Source organism: Phacochoerus africanus, chromosome 8 (assembly GCF_016906955.1).
Source record: "Phacochoerus africanus isolate WHEZ1 chromosome 8, ROS_Pafr_v1, whole genome shotgun sequence".
In the NCBI taxonomy this organism is placed as follows: Eukaryota; Metazoa; Chordata; class Mammalia; order Artiodactyla; family Suidae; genus Phacochoerus; species Phacochoerus africanus.
The window spans coordinates 61288242-61310077 of record NC_062551.1 but is presented as its reverse complement, the minus strand read 5'-3'; the positions used below and the strand labels follow the sequence as shown (position 1 = coordinate 61310077).

Sequence of the window (21836 nt, the reverse complement as noted above, 5' to 3'; positions counted from 1 at the left end):
CCAGGGATCAAACCTGTGTCCTCATGGATACTAGTCAGATTCATTTTCCACTGAGCCATGACTGGAACTCTTGAATCCCCTTGTTTTCATGGCCGTAGGTCAGGGCATCTGTCAACTCCTCCATTATCTGTGTGAGCCAAGCAAAAGCAGTGTGGAAATGAAGCCTCCACGCAAAGATTATCTGCTTCCACATCTGGAGCCCTCCCAAATCTCTGTTTCCTATTTCTAGGTCAGTTCCACTTATTCAGGGAAGTCCCTCAAAGCCTTTCATGTCGTTTTCCACAAGGTATAGAGCAGTTAGATTCTGCTGCTTATGATCAAATAATCCAAACTTATAGACACTCTTAATATTCTGGGGATAATTAGGGTATCTGAATGTGAAGTTGTAGGATGGAAGTTATTATTATATAAAGTTTACAGAACGAAGAGTTCTCATTCTGGCTCAGTGGCAACGAATCTGACCAGCATCCATGAGGATGCAGGTTCGATCCCAGGCCTCAGATGTTCAGTGGTTTAACGATCTAGCACTGCCATCAGCTGTGGAGTAGGTTGCAGATGTGGCTCATATCTAGTGTTGCTGTGGGTGTGGCATAGGCCAGCAGCGGCAGCTCTGACTTAAACTCCATATGCCGCAGGTATGGCCACAAAAATCCAGTAAATAAATAACAAGTTTACAGAATGAAAATTCAGAAATGAAGAAAAAAGCAACCTGTACACTCATGACAGCCATAAGTAGTGACCTCCACCAGCCCACAGTAAATGCAGGAAGCCCAGAGCCCTGAGCCCCCACCTCACTGTGGCTGTCTGCTGTTCATCCAGTGTGTGGCTCTTCCGCAGCTCCTTGTAGGAAATTAAACAGTATACTTCTAAATAACCCAATAGAGGCAGGGGAAGTCTCAAAAAGAAACAAGGGATATTAAAAATTGAATAAATTGTAATTAAAATTTGTGGGATAAAGCTGGAACAGTGCTAAAAGAATACATCAATAATCTCAGCACCCCTCAAAAAATAAAAAAAGCAAAATACAACCAAAGCAAAGTAGAAGACAGAATATCATAAAGATCAGAAAAGAAATCAGTGTTATTAAAAAGCGTAAAGCAGCTGTACAGCAGACACTGGCACAATATTATAAAGGAACTATACTTTAATTAAAAACATTAATATATCAGGAACAAAGGTAACTACAAAAAAAGAAAATAGAGAAAAATCAAAATAAAGTGCTGTTTCTTTAGGATAATCAGTAATATCAATAAATGTCTAAGAAGATTGACAATGATTAAAAAGATAGTTGAGGAGTTCCCGTCGTGGCGCAGTGGTTAACGAATCCGACTAGGAACCATGAGGTTGCGGGTTCGGTCCCTGCCCTTGCTCAGTGGGTTAACGATCTGGCGTTGCCGTGAGCTGTGGTGTAGGTTGCAGACGCGGCTCGGATCCTGCGTTGCTGTGGCTCTGACGTAGGCCGGTGGCTCCAGCTCCGATTCGACCCCTAGCCTGGGAACCTCCATATGCCGCGGGAGCGGCCCAAGAAATAGCAAAAAGACAAAAGAAAAAAAAAAAAAAAAGATAGTTGAGGAATTCCTGTTGTGGCTCGGCAGTAACCAACCCAACTAGTGTCCATGATGACATGGGTTCGATCCCTGGTCCTGATCAGTGCATTAAGGATCAGCTGTCGCCATGAGTTGTGGTGTAGTTTACAGATGTTGCTCAGATCCCAAGTTACTGTGGCTGTGCCTTAGGCTGGATGCTAGCCTAGGAACTTCCATATGCCCCAGGGGTGGCCCTAAAAAAACAAAATAAATAAGTAAATAAGTGAAATAACAAGAGAGTTGACCTATTTCCAAAATCAGGAATAAAATGGGATAAAAGTACAGACCTGTTGCCATCAAAAAGATAATAAAGGAGTTAATGATCTGGTGTGGTCTCTGTAGTGGTGCAGGATCGACCAACTGGCCCATTGATGTGGATTAAGGATCCCAGTTGCTAAAGCTGTGGCAGTTCCCTGGATGTGGATTTGATCCCTGGCACAGGTATGTCCATCCATAGGCCATGGAGGAGGCTGGCAGGGGTGGGGGTAATAAGGGAATACTTTCAACAAGTCAAGAAACAAATTAGAAAACTTACACAAAATAAAACATTTCCTCTCGGAGGTTCCGTCATGGCTCAGTGTTTAACATATCCGATTAGGAACCATGAGGTTGCAAGTTTGATCCCTGGCCTCGCTCAGTGGGTTGGGGATCTGGCGTTGCCGTGAGCTGTGGTGTAGGTCACAGACGCGGCTCAGATCCCGAGTTGCTGTGGCTGTGGCATAGGCCAGCGACTATAGCTCCGATTGGACCTCTAGCCTGAGAACCTCCGTATGCCACGAGTATGGCCCTAGAAAAGACAAACAAACAGAAACAAAAAAAAAATTTCCTCGAAAAGGACCAACTATCCAATTCATCCAATATGAAAAAGATACTCTGAATAACTGCATATTTATCAGGTAATATGTAATTTTAAAAGTATCCAGAACATCTCCAGGCACAAATGGTTCACTGGAGAATTCCATCAAACATCAAAACAACAATTAAACCCAATTACACACTGTCTTCCTGCAAAATAGAAGAGAACAATCCCTCTCAACTTAACTTGGGAAGCAACTACTTGACACCAAAACCAGACAATGAAAGTAGTTAAAAACAAGAAAACAAATACTAAGAACTATTCATCATCAATCAAGGGATTAGAGGAAAAATTCCTCAAAAACTATAAATCAAATGGAATGCTTTAATATAATATGTATATAAAAAACTTATATTCCACAACCAAGTGGGGTTTATTTCAATGATGCAAGGCTGGTTCAATATGCAAAACTCAGTGCACTACATCACATCAATTAAGATACTGAAGAAAACTCAGATGATCATATCAACCGGAGATAAAGCATCTGACAAAACTCAACACTCATTCACCATAACAAAAATCTCAGCAAATTAAGAACAGAGGGAAACTTTCTACACTTGTTGGAAAACTGTGGAAAAAGAACCTTACACCTAACATTGCACTTAATGAAAAACTGAACATGTTCCCTCTAACATGAGGAACCAGACAAGGATATCCTTTATTACTCCGATTCAACATACTGGAAGTCCTAGCTAATGCAGTGAAATAACAAGTGCAGAGACAGGAAGAAATAAAACTAATTTGGAGTTCCCATCATGGCTCAGTGGAAATGAATCTGACTAGTATCCATGAGGACGCAGATTCACTCCCTGGCCTCTCTCGGTGGGTTAAGGATCCAGTGCTGCCATGAGCTTTAGTGTAGGTCAAAGATGCAGCTCAGATCTGGTGCGGCTGTGGCTGTGGTGTAGGCCAGCAGCTACAGCCCCAATTCCACCCCTAGCTTGGGAAACTCCATATGCCACAGGTGCAGTACCAAGAAGACAGAAAAAAAAAAAAAGGAAATAAAACTAATTTGCGGTTGCCATTTCTCCACAGAAATGCCAAGGATTCTATCCAAAGAAATGGCTAGAAATAATAATAACTGAGTTCAGTCGTGAGTGCAAGATACTGAAATATTACACCAGGAACAATTATCTTTCCGAATACTACTAAAGATCACATGGAAATTGAAAGTTTATGTCATCTGAAAAATCACATGGAAAAAAACCCCACCAACTGCTTAGACATAAATACTAACAAAAATGTATAAAACCTGTATTGTTGAAATTTATAAAATGCTAAGGAACTATCAATAATTACTTAAATAGGAGTTCCCACTGTGGCTCTCAGCAAGTTAAGAACCCGACTAGTCCCCATGTGGATTCAGGTTTCATTCCTGGCCTCACTCAGTGGGCTAAGGATCTGGTGTTGCTATGTGCTGCACTGTAGGCTCCATATGCAGCTTGGATCTCAAGTTGTATAGGTTATATCTGTAGGTCCGACTCATCCCCTAGCCCAGGAACTCCCACATGCCACAGGTGCAGCCATAAAAAGGAGCAGGAAAGGAAAGAATTAAATAAATGAAGGGTCATATCATGTAATGTGTTCATGGTGCTACTTCTGAAACTGCTCTACAGGTTTACATCGATTTTGATAAATATGTGGGCAAGATTTTTTTGCATCCTAAGATCTGTAGCTGCCAGCCACAGCCACAGCAATGTAGGATCTAACCCATGTCTGCGACCTACAGCACAGCTCGTGGCAACACCGGATCTTAACCCACTGAGAGAGGCCAAGGATCAAACCCACATCCTCACAGATACTAGGTGGATTCACTTCTCCTGCACCACAACAGGAACTCCCTCATTTTACCCAATTTTAAATTTTACTGTATAGCTATATAAATTAAGTACACAATATACTGGATCAATAAAAAGACTGAATGCGTAGTGGTTAAAGCCACCAAAAGAACAGCCGGGTTCTTCTAAAAAACTAAAGCCTGAAAAGCCTTAACCGGCATGATAAAATGGGCCCATCTGTCCTATGTGCATCCTTAGCTGCTTAAATACCTGCCCCCAACCATCTAACTCCCCAGACACCGGACAGCAATGACTGTATACGCACAAGACACACGAAGGATCAAGGCCCTTTGCCTCTGAAATAACACCCCTTCACCCCAAGTAAACTAAGGAATCCATGACAAAGTGCCGAAAGCTTGACAGAGGAGTCTCAGAAAAAACTGTGTTTGCGATACATTTTCTCTTCTAAGTCTCTACCTTCTCTTTATAAAAATTCCTGAGATAACACTGCAGTGTAAACTAAGGAGAAAAACAGTAGCTACACAAACAGTCTCTCCCTCACCGATGAATTCTGAGATGCAGAATAAGGCTTGACGCTGCGCCAATCTCTCAAATGCGTCTTCACACGACTGATGGATGACCTGTGACAGGTTCTCTCATCGTGAAGATACCTGTGGGGTTTCTCTTTGGTATGTATGATCAGACGTTGTGGTAGATGTTTTCTCCTGCAAAAGAGTCTCCTCGGGGTTTACATTCAGAAAGTCTTTTCCCAGCAGGAGTTCTCGGAGGGTGGCTGAGGTTTGGTCACCTGGGAAGGGTCTTCCCACATCTGTCACGCTGACAGGGTTTCGCCCAGTATGAACCCTTTGATGCTGAGTGAGGGAGGAGCTGCGACTGAAGGCCTTTCCACACTCACTGCACTTGTAAGGCTTCTCTCCCGTGTGGATGATGGCGTGTCGAATGAGGTTGGTGCTCCAGCAGAAGGATTTCCCACACTCCATGCATTCATAGGGCTTCTCGCCACTGTGAATCCGCTGGTGCCTCGTCAGGCCTGACCTGCGGTTAAAGGCCTTCCCGCACTCCGTGCACTCATGGGGCTTCTCCCCAGTGTGGACGCTGAAGTGCCGAATGAGATCTTTCCGAGTGCTAAAGGCTTTTCCACATTCTTTGCACTCAAAGGGCTTCTCGCCAGTGTGGGCCCTTTTATGCAAGATGAAGGTGGAGCAGTGGGTGAAGGCCCTTCCACACTCGGTGCACACAAAAGGCTTCTCCCCGGTGTGAATCCGCTGGTGCCTCTTGAGGTAGGACCTGTGGTTGAAGGCCTTCCCGCACTCGAGGCACTCGAAGGGCTTCTCCCCGGTGTGGATGACGTAGTGGTGAATGAGGGCGGCGCTCTCACAGAAGGCCTTGCCGCACTCGCTGCACTCATAGGGCTTCTCCCCGGTGTGTGTCTGCTGGTGCCACACGAGGTACGACTTGTGTTTGAAGACCTTGCCGCACTCAAAGCACTCGTACGGATTCTCGCCGCTGTGGACGATGTGATGTCGAAGGAATCCGGGCCTATGTCGGAAGACCTGCCCACATTCTTTGCACACGAAGGATTTCTCCCCGGTGTGTCTCCTCTTATGTAAGACAAAATTGGAGCGGTGGGTGAAGGCCTTTCCGCACTCACTGCACCTGTACGGCTTCTCTCCACTGTGGATCCGCTGGTGCTGCGTGAGGTAGGACTTGCGGTTGAAGGCCTTGCCGCACTCCATGCACTCGTAGGGCCTCTCCCCAGTGTGGATCATGTGGTGCTGGAGCAGGTGCGTGCTCTTAATAAACGTTTTCCCACACTCCGTGCATTCATATGGCTTCACCCCAGAGTGAATCTTTTCATGCCCAGCAAGAAGGTGTTTCTTGTTAAACACTTTCCCGCATTCGTTGCACTTAAAGATATTTTCCTCTTCCTGGATCATGGCATCTTTACCTGATCCACCTGAGTCACGGTCACGGACAGCTCCTCCTGGAGGGAAGGGCTCCTGCACACCCCGTGAACTCACACCATCAGCTGTCCCTGAGCGGCCATGTTCAGGACTCACTTTCCCAGGAAGCTTCCCCCTCTGGGAGGCTATCCCTCGTCCAAAGGGCCCTTCCTGCACTACCGATGGCCCATCCTGATCCTTGGTTTGTCCCGACTGGGGGTCCCCTAGGCCTCCTTGTGTTGGTTCCCGGAGGGAGGCTCCCTCAGAGACGGCTGGCTCCCAAGGGCTAGGTTCTCTGGTCTTGGGTTTCCCTCTGTCACCTGAAAAAAATCCGAGAAACAGGGCCCATTAGTAATACCAACAAAGAAGAAACAAAATCAGCATTTCAGTGGAAAAACAAACCAAAAACAAGGAAAACAGTGCCTCTGTGTGTGTTAGGGTTGCTATCCCTAAATCTGAGGAGTGTAATTGCTTTTTTTCTTGGTCACTGAACTGCTGAAAGCTTGAAAATGGCCAACCAAGAGAAAGTATAAACAAGAGTAAGAGGATCTAGGCGTTCCCGTCATGGCTCAGTGGTTAACGAAACCACTGAGAATAGCAGCCATGAGGATGTGGGTTTGATCCCTGGCCTCAATCAGGGGTTTCAGGATCCGGTGTTGCCGTGAGCTGTGGTGTAGGTCGAAGCCTTGGCTCAGATCTGGTGTTGCTGTGGCTGTGGTATATGCCACAGCTGTAGCTCCAATTAGACCCCTAACCTGGGAACCTCCATATGCCGCAGGTGCGGCCCTAGAAATGACAAAAAAGAAAAAAAAAAAAAAACCCAAAAGGGTAAGAGCATCTAGGTGAGATGATGGAGGATCTGGAGTGAAGACGCCAGTACAATTTCATACTGGACATGGCTGGACAGAGTAATAACACCTGTGTCTTTTCAGTCCGTTAACCAAGTACGTTCGATGTTGCTGTAAGAACACTAGGAGAGGGCATCTAATGCAGCCCTGGCTACAGTCAGGAAGTGTAAAATGCAAAGTTAACTGGCTCCACAAGTTCCCATTATGGCTCAGCAGGAGTATGACTAACATCCATGAAGACACAGGTTCCATCCCTGGCCTTGCTCAGTGGGTTAGGGATCTGGCGTTGCTGTGAGCTGTGGTATAGGTCGCAGATGTGGCTCGGATCTGGTGTTGCTGTGGCTGTGGTGTAGGCCAGCAGCTTCAATTGGACCCCCAGCATGGGAACCTCCATATGACCCAACTGTGTCCCTGATAAGATAAAAAACTGTCTCCAAAGAAAAATATGGTCTTTGTCCCACCTCTAGGGAAGTAACTTGAAAACCTTTGGTATCCCCAGAGTGACAGGTGAGTCTCTGTTGTTCATGGTTTGCACCTAGGGATGTGCCTACTCTATGACAACAGACAACTTATCATGGGCCTCTGGATAGTTTATACTAAAAAGATGGCACTAGGCTTGAATATGGTCTGGCCACACAAAGACCAACCATGTAATCAGAAAGCTGAGGCTTTTGGGAGTCCCCCTGAGGGGCAGTGGGTTAACGATTTGGTGTTGTCTCTGCTGTGGCCTGGGTTGGATTTCTGGCCCAGGAACTTCGCATGCCTCAGCAAAAAAAAAACAAAAACAAACAAACAAAAAAAAAAACAAAAAAAAACCCCCAAAAGGCAGAGCTTTGAACCACGGGGTAAATCAGCTGGGCTCTGGAAATGAAAGGAGGGCTGCAGACGGAGACCTGAGTACACCAACTCAATCAACCGAGCTTTTGTAATGAAGGCTCAATAAAGATCTGGGTACCGAGGCTCTGCTGAATTTCGCTGGTTGATGAATCTTCGGGCACAGACGGCCACACATCGATCCTGGGAGGTAAGGAGCTGCTGAAGACATGGAAACTTCGCGGTTGGAACACCTCCAGGCCCCCTTCTAATCTGTATCCTTCGCCTGTAACAAACATGATCTGTTTTGTGAGAATGGCAGGTGTTAGGGAATTTCATGGGTCTTCCTCGCAGATCGTCAAACCTGAGCAGACTGGGAAAGCCTCGACTTGGAGCTGTGCCAGACCACCTGGGCAGACCTGGCAGTCTTGGAGCTCTGTTCTGAGCCTTGAGTCTGCCAACTGTGTGCAGGAAGAGATCAGGGAGTCAGTCCTGCTGGCACCACAAGAGTGGGGTGCCACGGGAGTTTTGCCACCTTGTAACGGGATCAGTGGCGTCTCTGCAGTGCTGGGACACAGGTTTGATCCCTGGCCGAGCAGACTGGGTTAAGGATCCAGCACTGCCACAGATGTGGCTTGGATCTGATCCCTGGCCCAGGAACTCCATATGCTGCAGAGAGAAGGTGGGAGGGGCACCACAGTCCCAGGTCACAGAACTGTCACAGGCCCTGCAGACCAGGAGGATGGCATCTCATCGATGAGAATCCAGGGCCAGGTGGGGGAGAAGGGAAGCTGATTCCCATGGTTCTAACCTGGGTTTCAGTGAGGCAGGAGGGGAGCAGGACCGGGATAGACATACTGTGTAAAGACTAACAAGATACAAATGATCTAGATGGAGAAAATGATACTGCTTTACCTAAGACATTAACAGGAGTGAATGAAGAATTCAAAGTGAGGGCGGGGGAAACTAGAGAGAGGTGGTCAAAAGGTACCAACTTCCAGCTTGAAGAGAAGTACTAGGGTTCTAATGTGCAACCAACGGACTGAGGCAAACGCCGCTGTATGAGAGAAAACAGTGTTGGAAGGAGTTCCCGTCGTGGCGCATTGGTTAACAAATCCGACTAGGAACCATGAGGTTGCGGGTTCGGTCCCTGCCCTTGCTCAGTGGGTTAACGATCCGGCATTGCCATGAGCTGTGGTGTAGGTCGCAGATGGTGCTCGGAACCGAGTTGCTGTGGCTGTGGCGTAGGCTGGTGGCTACAGCTGCGATTCGACCCCTAGCCTGTGAACCTCCATGTGCCGTGGGAGCGGCCCAAGAAATAGCAAAAAACAGACAAAAAAACAAACAAACAAAAAAGAAAACACTGTTGGGAGAGTAATCCTAAAGGTTCTCTTCATAAGAACAAATATTATTTTCCTTTTGTCTTTTCTTTCTTTTCTTTTTGTTTTATCTATATGGCAAGATGGATGGTACCTGAACTTACTGTGTTAATAATTTTACAATATATGTAAATCAAGCCACCATGCTATAACTTATACAGTATAATGTATGTCAACTGTTTCTCAATAAAACCGAGAAAAAAAGAGAAAGTTGAAAAATATAAAATCAAAAGGATTGGAGTTCCTGTCATGGCACAATGCAAACAGATGTGACTAGGAACCATGAGGTTGCGGGTTTGATCCCTGGCCTTGCCCAGTGGCTTAAGGATCCGGCGTTGCTCTGAGCTGTGGTGTAGGTTGCAGACACAGCTCGGACCTGGCATTGCAGTGGCTTGGTGTAGGCTGGCAGCTGTAGCTCTGATTTGACGCCTAGCCTGGGAACCTCCATATGTCCTGAGTGCGGCCCTGAAAAGCAAGTAAATAAAATAAAAGAAAATATAAAATAAAAAATAAAATAAAATAAAATTGACAGGACTTTCCTGGTGGCCTAGCAGGTAAGGATCCAGTGTTGTCACAGCTGCGGTGCAGGTTAGACCCCTGGCCCTGCATGACATGGGCACCGCCGAACAAACAAACAACTGACACATCTACCGAAATGATTATATAAATTCAGGACAATTCCCCCTAAAATACCAACTTAAGTTACTGTGGAACTTGACAGCCTGTAGGATTTTCAACAAAACTCAGAGGTGAGAGAGAATAAGCAGAAGGATATCTACCTTTTAAGATTATAGACTTTACCAACAGGCCATGGAAAAGGAACAGAGGGCTCAAGAAAAAGACAGAAAAGGAGCTTTGGTAGATGGCAGACCAGCATCTTCATAAGAGGGAGGAATATAGAGTGAAGGGAGCCGGAAACACTGGTGACGCGCTGGGCATGAAAAGACCATACTCCTCGCAGAGGCCGAGGTAAAGCAGAGGTGGTACCAATACACAGTGGAATAATTACTCAGCCACTAAAGGAACGAAATAATGGCCTTTGCCCAACATGGATGGACCGAGAAATTATCATGCTAAGGGAAGTCAGTCAGACAGTGAGACGCCAACATCGAATGCTTTCACTGACATGTGGAATCTAAAAAAGGACACGATGAACTTCTTTGCAGAACAGATACTGACTCACAAACTTTGAAAACCTTAAGGTTTCCGGGGACCAGGCCCTTTGTTTGGAGTGGCAGTTGGGGGGCCCACAGTGGCGAGGCCGGGGGGCCTTCCCCTGCTCCCTCAATCCTGGCCGCCCCTTGCAGGGCTGGGGCGGCCACCCCCTGGGCCGGGCTGCCCTTGGCCCACCCCGAGGCGAGGAACCACAGTCTAGCCACCTCCAGAATCTCCCCACTACCCTCTGCGTGCCGGACGAAAAGCCTGCCTCTCCTCCCTTCGGCCGACGCCATGAAGATTAAGGATGCCCAGAAGCCCTCTTTCCCGCGGTTTGGCATGGACCTCGGGGAACTCTGGTAAAGCTCTCATATTTTGAACCTATCGATGTCACAGCAGAGGAAAAAGTTGAGAGCTTAAAAAGTACCCAGAAATATTTGACTTCTGATGTAGCCTATGGATCCACTGGTATTGTGAGATGGATACCTTGAACTGAAAGATGTAACACGTTTTGGCCGAAGAGGAAACCTGCACTTTATCAGACGCCCAACCCAGGACCTGCCTACTTTTATCCAAATGGGAAGAGATAAAAACGTCGCGACATTACACACAGTGCCATGTGCTACAGGAGGTGGTGCTCACAAGTTTGAAAAAGATCTTTGCACAACTGGAAACCTCCACCTGCACAAACTGGATGATCTTGACTGCCTTGTAAAGGGCTTGCTGTATACAGACTCTGTCCGTTTCAACGGACAAGCAGAGTGTTATTACTTTGCGAATGCCTCAGAACCTGAGAGATGCCAAAGATGCCTTTTAACCTGGATGATCCCATCCACTGCTGGTAGTAAACTTGGTTCAGGAGTTGGTATCCGAGCAGTCCACTCCCAAGACAACCATAAACGAGTAACCGGGACAAACCTTGGAGGGGGTACCTCTCCGGGTTTATGGAGTTTATTGACTGGCTGTGAACGTTTTGAGGAGGCTCCTGAAATGGCATCCAAAGGGGACAGTACCCAAGCTGACAAGCTGGTCCGTGATAGGAACGGCGGAGACCATGAAAGATCTGGTCTGCCGGGCTGGGCTGTGGCATCTGGTTTTGGGGATATGGTTTATAAGGAGAATGAGAATCTGTTAGTAAAGAAGATCTAGCAAGAGCTACTTTAGTTACTATCGCCAAATGACATTGGTTCTGTGGCACGAATGTGTGCTGTTAATGAGAAAATAGACAGAGTTGGCTTTGTTGGAAATGTTTACGTGTCAATACTCTCTCAATGAAACTTTTGGCATGTGCACTGGATTGCTGGTCAAAAGGTCAACTGAAAGCATTGTTTCTAGAGCACGAGGGCTATATTGGAGCAGTTGGTGCACTTCTTGGGCTGCCAAATTTCAGCTAAAGCATCAGGTTTCCCTGCTAATAAATTTCATTCAAGAAGAACTGAAAACCAGAGGCATTATTACTGCATTCTTTGTCGCTGGGAACCAAAGGATAAAAGAGTAGCACTACTCTTGATGATTTTTAAATGTCAAAGTGGTAAGCTGCTAAATGTTGCCATATTAAAAAGAGAGCACTCCAGTAACGTGAAGTATTTCTAGCTGAAATGTTTTCCCTTTTGTATATAGCCAGTGGTAAATCCTGAAATGCAATACAGCCTCTAATTATTGAGCTTCCTCTCAAAATGGTTTTCTATTTATTTTATGTAGCCAACATTTCAGTACTGTATGTTCAGAAACAAATCTTAATGTCTCAGAAATTTGAGCTCATGAAAATAATTGATTCTGAATATTTGTTACGGAGTCTGTTCTGTGTGTGTTTTGGTTACTAGCAAGTGTACAATAACATACCATGTATCAAACTTAGTGAAATGGGGGAGTTCCCATCGTGGCTTGGCAGCAACGAATCTGACTAATATCCATGAGGATGCAGGTTTGATCCCTGGCCTTGCTCAGTGGGTTAAGGATCCGTCATTGCCCTGAGCCATGGTGTAGGTTGCAGATGTGGCTCGGATCCTGCGTTGCAGTGGCTGTAGTGTAGGCAGGCAGCTGTAGCTCTGATTCGACCCCTAGCCTGGGAACCTCCATATGCCAAGGGTGTGGCCCTAAAAAGACAAAGAAAAAAAAACTTACCAATGTGGCAATTGGAGATTATCATTTTCACGTGATTTTAGAAATGTTAAGGCAGTATTAATTATTCGTTATTGTTTTCCAAACATATCTTCTCCCAAAGACATGTTTATGTGGTCTTTCCCCAGTAGTATAACCTTTTCCAAATGCCATAATTTAACTGAACTACGAATATTAAACATGAGTCTGAATTTTAAACTGAGTCCTAGAAAATGCACATAATTGATGATATTGCACTTTTTGTATTTTGAGTTAATCACCACATTTACAAATGTTTAATATGTTTTTATTTACTTATTTGAAAGTCTGTTCAGTGAGGGTCCAGGACTATTCTTATGGAATATGATTTATGTTGATTGGTAGGGTTCTGTGCTCTTTCTATACCACGTTTATTTTAGGCCCAAACTTAGCCATCTCTGTTTAATTAGGTCTGAACCATCAAAGATTAAGACTTTCTTCTATTTTAAACAGCAACAATTCATTTATTCTAAACGGGTGTTATGGACATCTTAAAGATGAGTTGTTTTGAAACTGGGAGTCTGAGGCAGTGTTGCAGAATTAAAGGATCAGTGTTTCATACATTCTGGTAATAAAAGCATAATATTTCCAAAATTTCTAAAAAAAAACACTTATGGTTTCCAAAGGACACAGGTTGGGGAGATGGACAGGGGGTTTGGGATGGAAATGCTATAAAAACTGGGTTGTGATGATTGTTGCACAACTGTAAATGTAACAAAATCCACTGACTAAAATGAAAAACAAACAAACAAAAAACTATACTCCTTATGTGCACACTGAGGTCAAAGGGTTCCATGGCCTCCCCTGGGGACCAGGGCCAGGGCCTCCCCCCGCCCACACCTGGGCTCCTACCTGGACAGGTGCTTTGGGAGAGGTCTTTCTGCACCATCCACAGCTCCTGCCCGTGCTCCAGCTGGCAGATCAGCTCAGGTCTGGGAACCGGACACCCTGTTCATGGAGGCAGGAAGAAGATACTGGATTTCTGTGAACACGAACACCACCTCTCAACCGAGTCTGGGAACTCAGGCTGTGGCCGGGAGGCCGGGAGGACGCTGCTCCCGTGCACACAGAATGCCGAATCCGGACCTGGAAACCAAGGGCAAAAGCCCCACTGCTGGGATTCCCAGACCTCAGCCTGTATGTAGTGCGGGTTGTGTGGACGGCACGGATTCTCTGACTTCCAACGCGCAGAACTCAAACACCCTTCAGGTGTGGCCAGGAGACCTGGAGAATACGACCCCTTCAGTTAATCCAAGTGCATCTCAACCCCTTGTGCACCCCACCTCCTGGCACGTCTGGTTCACGTCCAAGTGAAAGCAGACTCCGGAGGGGAGGCCTGGATAGCAAGAGAGTGAAAAACCACCGAAAGAGGAGTTCCCGTGGGTCTCAGCAGTAACGAACCCCACTAGCATCCATGAGGATGTAGGTTTGATCCCTGGCCCTGCTCAGTGGGTTAAGGATCTGGCGAGGCTGTGCTGCGGTGTAGGTTGCAGATGCAACTTGGATCTGCTCGGACAGGGTGTTGCTGTGGTTGTGGTGTAGGCTGGAAGCTGCAGCTCAGATGGGACCCCTAGCCTGGGAAACTCCATATGCCTTGGGTGTGGCCCTAAAAAGGAAAAAAAAAATTGACCCATACTAAAAAAAAAAGTTTAAGGGAGTTCCCTTCGTGGCTCAGTGGTCAACAAACCCAACTAGGATCTGTGACTAGGTGGGTTCCATTTCTGGCCTTGCTAGGCAGATTAAGGATCCTGCGTTGTGGCAATCTGCAGCGTAAGTAGCAGGTTCAGCTCAGATTTGGTGTTGCTGTGGCTGTGGTCTAGGCTGGGAGCTGCAGCATCAATTCAGCCCCTAGCCTGGGAACTTCTACATGTCATTAGTGTGGCCGTCAAAAAAAAAGGAAAGAAAAGAAAGAGAGAAAAATCCACTCTCTTGGGATAGAACATTATAGGGGGTTGGTAACAGAAAAAGAGTATATGTATATGGATGAATGGGTCACTATGCTGTTCAGCAGAAATTAGCACAATGTGGTAAATCACCTGTAATTTGGAAAAAGTAAAAAAAATTATTATAAATCCTGAACACCATTAAAAAAAAAAGAGAGAGAGACTCCTACATTCCTCTGTTAGATGCGAAAGCCAGCAACACTTCCCTTGATAGCAGGTCACCATGAAACAAAGGCAGCAAGGAAATCAGAACAGTGTTATTAACTCACTGAGAGCTCAGCCTCCTGCTGCTCAGGGCTCCTAGCCTGAGGCTACTACCTCTGCTGAAAAGGGGAAAGGTGCTGGGGTGGGGGTGGTGGGGGATGAAGGGAAGGTATCTTAAGAATGAGCCCTTAAAACAAGAAAAAAGAATGAGCAGTAAACCCTGAATTTCCATCAAACACATTCAGGAGGCAGCAAAGAAGTGATGGACCGGTTACACGAGGGTGCCTGGCAATGCCAGCTGAAGACGTGTCCCTGCACCCTCTGAAACACGGTTTCTTCACGGAGCAGGACTGTTCAGTCAAGATAATCTCGTTGGGAGGATGGGGAGGAAGCTGGCCTGTGACTCCTAAGGGTGTTTAGTGCATTCCAGGCCCTCCACCCACTCCAGGTGGTTAACAGCAGCCACACCCGAGTGGCTGTCACAACCAAAACCAGCCCCAGATGTTGCTGAGCTTCCTCTGCGAGCAGCAGCATCTCTGCTTGAGAACAACTGGCTAAGGTTATGAATAGGTTCATGAGATCAAGTGAGAGGGATGGGGAGGTTCCATGAGGCCTGGGGGTGACAGTGCTGAGCCGGGGGGGGGGGGGGGGGGGGGCGCGGGGCCGGGAAAAGACAAAATGCCCAAGAACACCTGCCAGGCAGAGAACAGCCCCCGCAGAGGCCTGAGGCAAGTATGTCAGGTCTGCACAAGGAAACAGCAAGAGTCTGGAGCACAGGGGGCTCCGGGCGAGCACGGGAACAGGAGTGAAGAGGTCGGCAGCGCCAGAGAGTTGACTGTTGTACTTTCAAAAGTTGGTTGTAAACTACCTAGCGATGCAAAACGTTTCCTAGTTTTGTGCCACCTCCACTCCTTGACACAGACCATAACCCCAGTTCTCTGAATGTGGGCATGGCTTCCCCTGAGCCCTGGACGGACAGCCCTCCTCAAGCTGCTGTTTTGCAGGCCTGGCACCCCTGCCACTGGGGGCTGGGGAGCCCTCTGCTGAGCGGGGCCGTCCCGGCCATCCTGGGGTGCGGAGTGGCACCCCGGGACTCCAGCCCTAGAAGCCGGCCCCACCCACACCCCAGGCCTGACACTCAGACGAGGCTGCAGCCGCGGCCCGACGTCCCCTGGGGGACAAACCCACCACCAGAGGCTGCGCGGCACTACTCTCTCCTGTGGCAGCAGAGGATCTCGGCCGGGACTCAGGGCACAAGAGACAAGCATGGAGGCGCACGAGAACAGAGAAGCCCCAGAGCCGAGAGCCCGGCGTGGAGAACAACACCCACTGGCCCTGAAGGCAAAGGCCTCCTGGGAGCCCGCCTGCCTCGCCCTCGTCCCGGAGGACAGCCTGGCACTCACAGCCCTGCTGGCTGGGTCGGGCGGGACCCTGGAGCCAGCGGGTCTCCTCCAGTCAGCTCCCCCTCTGGAAGGTGAAATAACCTCACACGGAGGCCAGTCTGTGCGGGGCCCTGGGGGAGAGGCTCAGGGAACTAGGGACTCGAGCGGCCACTCCTGCCTCGAGGACGCCCCCAAGGAGTCCCCCAACAGGGGAAGAAGAGAAACAGGGTACCTATGCCAAGAAGTAGCAACAAGGCACCTGGGGCCCCAGAGAGCAGGGACCAGGGTGGCCACTCCTGTCTTAAATGTGCTGAGGCGCAAAAGACAGGGTTATGAGCAGAGTCAGAGGGAGAAGCCAAGACGAGAAGTCAGGGCATATGTGTAGCAACATGGATGGACCTAGAAATGACCACACTGAGTAAAGTAAGTCAGACAGAGAAAGACTAAGGCCCTGTGGCATCACTTTTATGTAGAATCTAATAAAAAAAGATATGAAAGAACGTTTTTCAAAAGCAGAAGCAGGAGTTCCCTTCGTGGCTCAGCGGTAAGGAACCCGACTGGTATCCACGAGGATGTGCATTGCCATGAGCTGTGGTGTAGGTCAAAGACTCAGCTTGGATCTGGTGTGGCTGTGGCTGTGGCACAGGCCAGCAGCTGCAGCTCCGATTCGCCCCCTAGCCTGGGAACCTCCATATGCCGTGGGTGTGGCCCTTAAAAAAGAGAAAAAAAAAAATTCTGGGCATAATCCTGGTGGTTCCCAGTTGGTATACCAGGCCCTGATACAGCCCGGCTGGAAATTCTGCTTTCGGATTCTACAGATCACCCCCATTTCCTTCCACCGCTTTCTAGAAGTCAGAGGGACAACACATTTCTTTATCAAAGGACACTGGGGAGTTTCCGTTGTTGGCTCAGTGGTTAACGAATCCGACTAGGAACCATGAGGTTGTGGGTTCGATCCCTGGTCTTGCTCCATGGGCTGAGGATCTGGCATTGCCGGGAGCTGTGGTGTAGGTTGCAGACGAGGCTTGGATCCCGAGTTGCTGTGGCTCTGGCGTAGGCCGGCAGCCACAGCTCCGATTCGACCCCTATCCTGGGAACCTCCATCTGCCGAGGGAGAGGCCCAAGAAATGGCAAAAAGACAAAAAAGAAAAAAAGAAAAAAAAGGAAAAAAGGAAGCAGCAGGTCTCCCGCACCGAGGACTGCATGGGACCTACCCAGAGACACCAGCAGCCCACGGTTTTCCAGCATCACCTCCTGGTACAGGGTCCGCTGAGCTGGGTCCAGCTGTGCCCACTCCTCCTGGGTAAACGTCACAGCCACATCATCGAAGGTCACAGACACCTGCAATGTCAAATCGAGACAACGGCATGAGCCTTGGGACGGGTGGATGGAATCAGAGCTTGTCTCTGCATGGCCGGTAGAGCCACACAAAGGTCAAGGCCGTAATACCTGAGCACGTCCAGAAGGGCCAAGCTGGGCTGCAGGTGAGGTGGACATAAAACGACACAGGCACACCTTGGAGATAATGCAGGTTTGGTTCCAAACCACCCTCAATAAAACAGTTTTTTTCAGATTCTCAGTGCATATCAAATTCAGTTTACACTATAGTTTAAGCTCGCAACACGATAAGGTCTAAAAGAAAAACGCAGATGAAAGACAAGACAACGTGGAGTTCCCATCGTGGCTCAGTGGTTAACCAATCCGACTAGGAAGCATGAGGTTGCAAGTTCGATCCCTGGCCTTGCTCAGTGGATTAAGGATCTGGCGTTGTCAGGAGCTGTGGTATAGGTTGCAGATGTGGCTTGGATCCTGAGTTGCTGTGGCTATGGCTGTGGTGTAGGCCGGCAGTGTAGTTCCGATTAGACCTCTAGCCTGGAAACCTCCATATGCCACAGGAGCGGCCCTGGAAATGGCAAAAAGATAAAAAAAACAAAAACACAAGACAATGTAAACACCTTAATTTAAAAATACTTTTTTTTAAGGGCCATACCCGTGGAACATTCAGGTTCCCAGTCTAGGAGTCCAATTGGTGCTACAGCTGCCGGATCCTTAACCCACTGAGCAAGGCCAGGGATCAAAACCTCAACCTCATGGTTCCTAGTCAGATTCATTTCCACTGCACCACAACAGCAACTCCTAAAAATACTTTATTGCTTAAAAAACACTAACCATCATCTGAGTCTTCAGTGAGGCAAGTTGAGATAAGCAAATGCTACTGAAAACACGCTAGTAATCTGACACAATTGACACAACTGCTGGACAAGGGATGTCACAAATTTTTATTTTTAGGGCATACCTCGGGCATATGGAGGTTCCCAGGCTAGGGGTCGAATCAGAACTGTAGCTGCCGGCCATCACCAGAGCCACAGCAACACAGGATCTGAGCCGTGTCTGAGACCTACACCATAGCTCACAGCAACGCCGGATCCTTAACCCACTGAGCAAGGCCAGAGATTGAACCTGCAACCTCATGCATACTAGTCAGGTTTGTTACTGCTGAGCCATGACAGGAACTCTGCCACAAACCTTCAATTTTAAAAAACAGGGTAGGAGTTCCCTTCGTGGCTCAGTGGTTAATGAATCCGACTAGGACTCATGAGGTTGTGGGTTCGATCCCTGGCCTTGCTCAGTGGGTTAAGGATCTGGCATTGCCTTGAGCTGTGGTGTAGGTTACAGACACAGCTTGGATCCCGCGTTGCTGTGGCTCTGGCTTAGGCCGGCAGCTACAGCTCCAATTGGACCCCTAGCCTGGGAACCTCCATATGCCTACAGTGCGGCCCAAGAAATGGCAAAAAGACAAAAAACAAAAAAACAAAAACAAAAACAAAACCAGGGTATTTACAAAGCATAACAAAGCAAAGTATGCCTATAACGTGAGATAGGAGCCTCCTATGCAGGAGCCATTTGAAAATGACACAAGTCAATGCAAATGACACTGGAACTATTAGAGGCAGACAGAAAAGGTTTTTGAATGTCAAATGACTGAGTAAGTAATGATAACAATAATACCAGGAGTTCCTGTTGTGGCTCAGTGGAAACAAATCTACTAACATTCCTGAGGAGGCAGGTTCGATCCCTGGCCTTACTCAGTGGGTTAAGGATCCAGTGCTGCGTGAACTGTGATGTAGGCCTCAGACGTGGCTCGGATAAGGTATCACAGTTACTGTGGTATAGACCAGAAGCTTCAGCTCTGATTCATCCCCAAGCCTGGGAACCTCCATATGCCGTAGGTGAGGCCCTAAAAAGATGAAAAAAAAAAGTAAAAAAATGAAACAAAACTATACTATCAATAATGCTGAAAAGAACAGAAGCTGATCATCATTGGTCTTGCTACGTCCTGGCCCAATGCTGAGGGCTGTATGTCATATCTAAAAGTAATCAAATCCCTTCCAGTTTTGGGGGTTTTTGTTTTTATTTTTTTGCTTTCTTAAGGCTGCATCCAGGCATAAGGAAATTCCTGGGGCTAGAGGTCAATTTAGAGCTGCAGGTGCTGGCCTATACCACAGCAACTTGGGATCCAAGCCATGTCTGCGACCTACACCACGGATCCCAGCAATGCCAGATCCTTAACCCATTGAGCAAAGCCATGGATCAAACCCAAGTCCTCATGGATCACAGTTGAGTTCCTTAAAACTGAGCCACAACTGGAACTCCACTCTTTCAGTTCTTTTTTTTTTTCCTCCCGTTTTTTGTTTTTTTTTTGCCTTTTTTAGGGCTGCACCCAAACTTTTATTTTTAGGGGCACACCTGGGGGATATGGAGGTTCCCAAGCTAGGGGCTGAATCGGAGCTGTAGCTGCTGGCCTACACCACAGCCACAGCAACGCGGGATCCAAGCTGTGTCTGTGACATACACCACAGCTCATGGCAACGCCGGATCCTTAACCCACAGAGTGAGGCCAGGGATCAAACCCACAACCTCATGGTTCCTAGTTGGATTTCTTTCTGCTCTGCCACGATGGGAACTCCATCTTCCAGTTCTTAAGTCATCATTTTCACTAGTAACTCTTGACGAAAAGCACTCCATGTAGATTAAGGATAAATAAACCATTTAGTGCCTCATCCCTGATTACCATACAATGTATTTTTAATAAATGAAAACTCTGGAGTTCCTGTTGTGGCTCGGTGCTAACCAACCTGTCTAGTAACCATGAGGACACAGGTTTGTTTGATCCCTGGCCCCGCCTAAGTGGGTTAAGGATCAGGCAGGCATTGCCTTGAACTGCGGTGTAGTAGGTTGAAGAAGTAGCTCGGATCCTGCGTTGCTGGGGCTATAGCGTAGGCCTGCGGCTACAGCTCTGATTGTACCCCTAGCCTGGGAACTTCCATATGCCGAGGGTGTAGCCCTAAAAAGCAAAAACAAACAAACAAACAAAAAACAAAAAAAAAGAGAAAATTTTCTGGCATGCAATCATATAGCATCCTGTATGACTGCTTAAGGTCACATATTCACTTTCTCTGTTTGGATTTTAAGCTGGAAGTAGGCTGAAAAATTAGGGAAAAGGTCAGTTATTGACCAAGTCCCAGTCGTTTGGGGCTCTGTTTTAGATGTCATGTTCACCTTCCTGGGCTGTCTCTAGGGATAGACATCCGGCTACTGGCAAGTCTGACTTCAACTGGGCAGGATTCCTGGGTCGCTGATTGTAGATAAGGGCTTGGATTCCTGGGCAGGTGGTGTGTCAAAGTTCTCCTTTCATATACTGGGTGTCGGTCGTCCACCTGTACGTTCCGTCTCGCCTGTTCTAAGACGGAGGTAAAGTCAGGGACGAGTCAGCTCCCCCTTGCCGGACACACACACAACTGCAAAGAGATACCTAGTGCCTTTCTTCACCCACAGCCTGCGCAGGAGCCTTTCTGAACCAGCAGAGAAGCAGCAGTGCCACCAACATCGTCCACTCACCCGCGCCGCCTCCATCCACGCTGCCGCCATCATGGGCCCCCGAGGAGACAGCGGGCGCCGGGACAGGCGGCCCCTGAGACGGGTCCCGCGGGCTCGGCCGACCGACACGTCTTCTCTGCCCGGGAAAAGGGATCGATCACAAGGAGGCTCCCGACTCGCGCAAAGGAGCGGAGGCGAGTCCTAGCCTCCCTTCCGGTCATTCGCGAAGAGGCGCACTCGAAACGGCCACAGACCGCCAATGCCCACCGCACAGCTGGCGTGGACGGAACCGTCGCACGCAAGTGACGTCCGCCAGCAAGGAAGCCGGAAGTCCCGCCCTCCGCGGAAAAATGTCCCCGCCGGGGGCCGTCATTGGCCCAGAGCCGGCCGCCAAGGCGCGGGGCCCAGCCTTCTGGGTAATGTAGGTTTTTTCTCTGCCAGCCATGAGCGGCGGCGTCCGGTCTGGAGGAGCTCTTCCCAGGTGTAGGAGACTCAGCCAGAGCCCGAATCAGATCCGCCGCTTCACAGGGGGCGCAGCTGCGGGGCACCGAGGGGAAGGACCGAGACTGTGCATTCTACCCCTGGGGACACTGAGGCTCTGGAGGCGGAGCCGCTTGCCCCGGGTCGGGTCAGGCCAGGTGCAAAGGCGCGAAACCTCGCCCCTGGCTCGCCTGGGGACGTCCTTGTTGTGCCCCTTCTCTCCTCTGTGGAGACTCCCTTGGAGGATGCGGATAAATGAGCAGTCAAAATAACCGCGGAAAGGAGGACGCCGGAAGTCTTCTTCCCACGCAACGCAGGCAAAGCGAGCCGGCGCTCTTGGGCATTTTTTTTGGCCCAGCGCCGCCTCCACATGATGCACTAAGTAATGGAGTTGGCGTGGAGCACCCAAGAGTGGATTTGCCCTCCCCTAA

At 48.3% G+C, this 21836-nt stretch overlaps 1 protein-coding gene and 1 pseudogene across 6 annotated transcripts; one reads left to right on the top strand and one right to left on the bottom strand.

Annotated features, from left to right (window-relative positions):
* Positions 1-4665: 4665 nt before the first annotated feature.
* LOC125132900 (zinc finger protein 264-like) lies at positions 4666-21311 on the bottom strand. Of its 6 annotated transcripts, none has more exons than XM_047790744.1 (6): positions 20861-21311; positions 20608-20788; positions 17262-17388; positions 13371-13466; positions 7988-8131; positions 4666-6504 (listed from the first exon to the last, which is right to left on the bottom strand). In XM_047790744.1, the coding sequence occupies exons 3-6, from the start codon at positions 17293-17295 to the stop codon at positions 4877-4879; spliced, it is 1902 nt and encodes a 633-aa protein (XP_047646700.1). In that variant the 5' UTR covers positions 17296-17388; positions 20608-20788; positions 20861-21311; the 3' UTR covers positions 4666-4876. The 6 variants fall into 6 exon arrangements, with proteins under 6 accessions (XP_047646700.1, XP_047646699.1, XP_047646698.1 ...); XM_047790743.1 differs by having other exon boundaries at positions 20947-21311; XM_047790742.1 differs by having other exon boundaries at positions 20608-20783; positions 20947-21311.
* On the top strand, positions 10674-11780 carry LOC125132910 (pantothenate kinase 3-like; annotated as a pseudogene).
* Positions 21312-21836: the final 525 nt, after the last annotated feature.

What these genes read in the sequence shown, in the direction of transcription:
- LOC125132900 (XM_047790740.1), bottom strand. Translation starts at nt 20,979, where the DNA reads ATGATGGCGGCAGCGTGGATGGAGGCGGCGCGG. An exon ending in CGTGGATGGAGGCGGCGCGG is followed by an intron (nt 17,389 to 20,946) that starts GTGAGTGGACGA and finishes TTGACATTGCAG; the next exon opens with GTGTCTGTGACCTTCGATGA. An exon ending in CTCCCAAAGCACCTGTCCAG is followed by an intron (nt 8,132 to 13,370) that starts GTAGGAGCCCAG and finishes TGTTTGTTACAG; the next exon opens with GCGAAGGATACAGATTAGAA.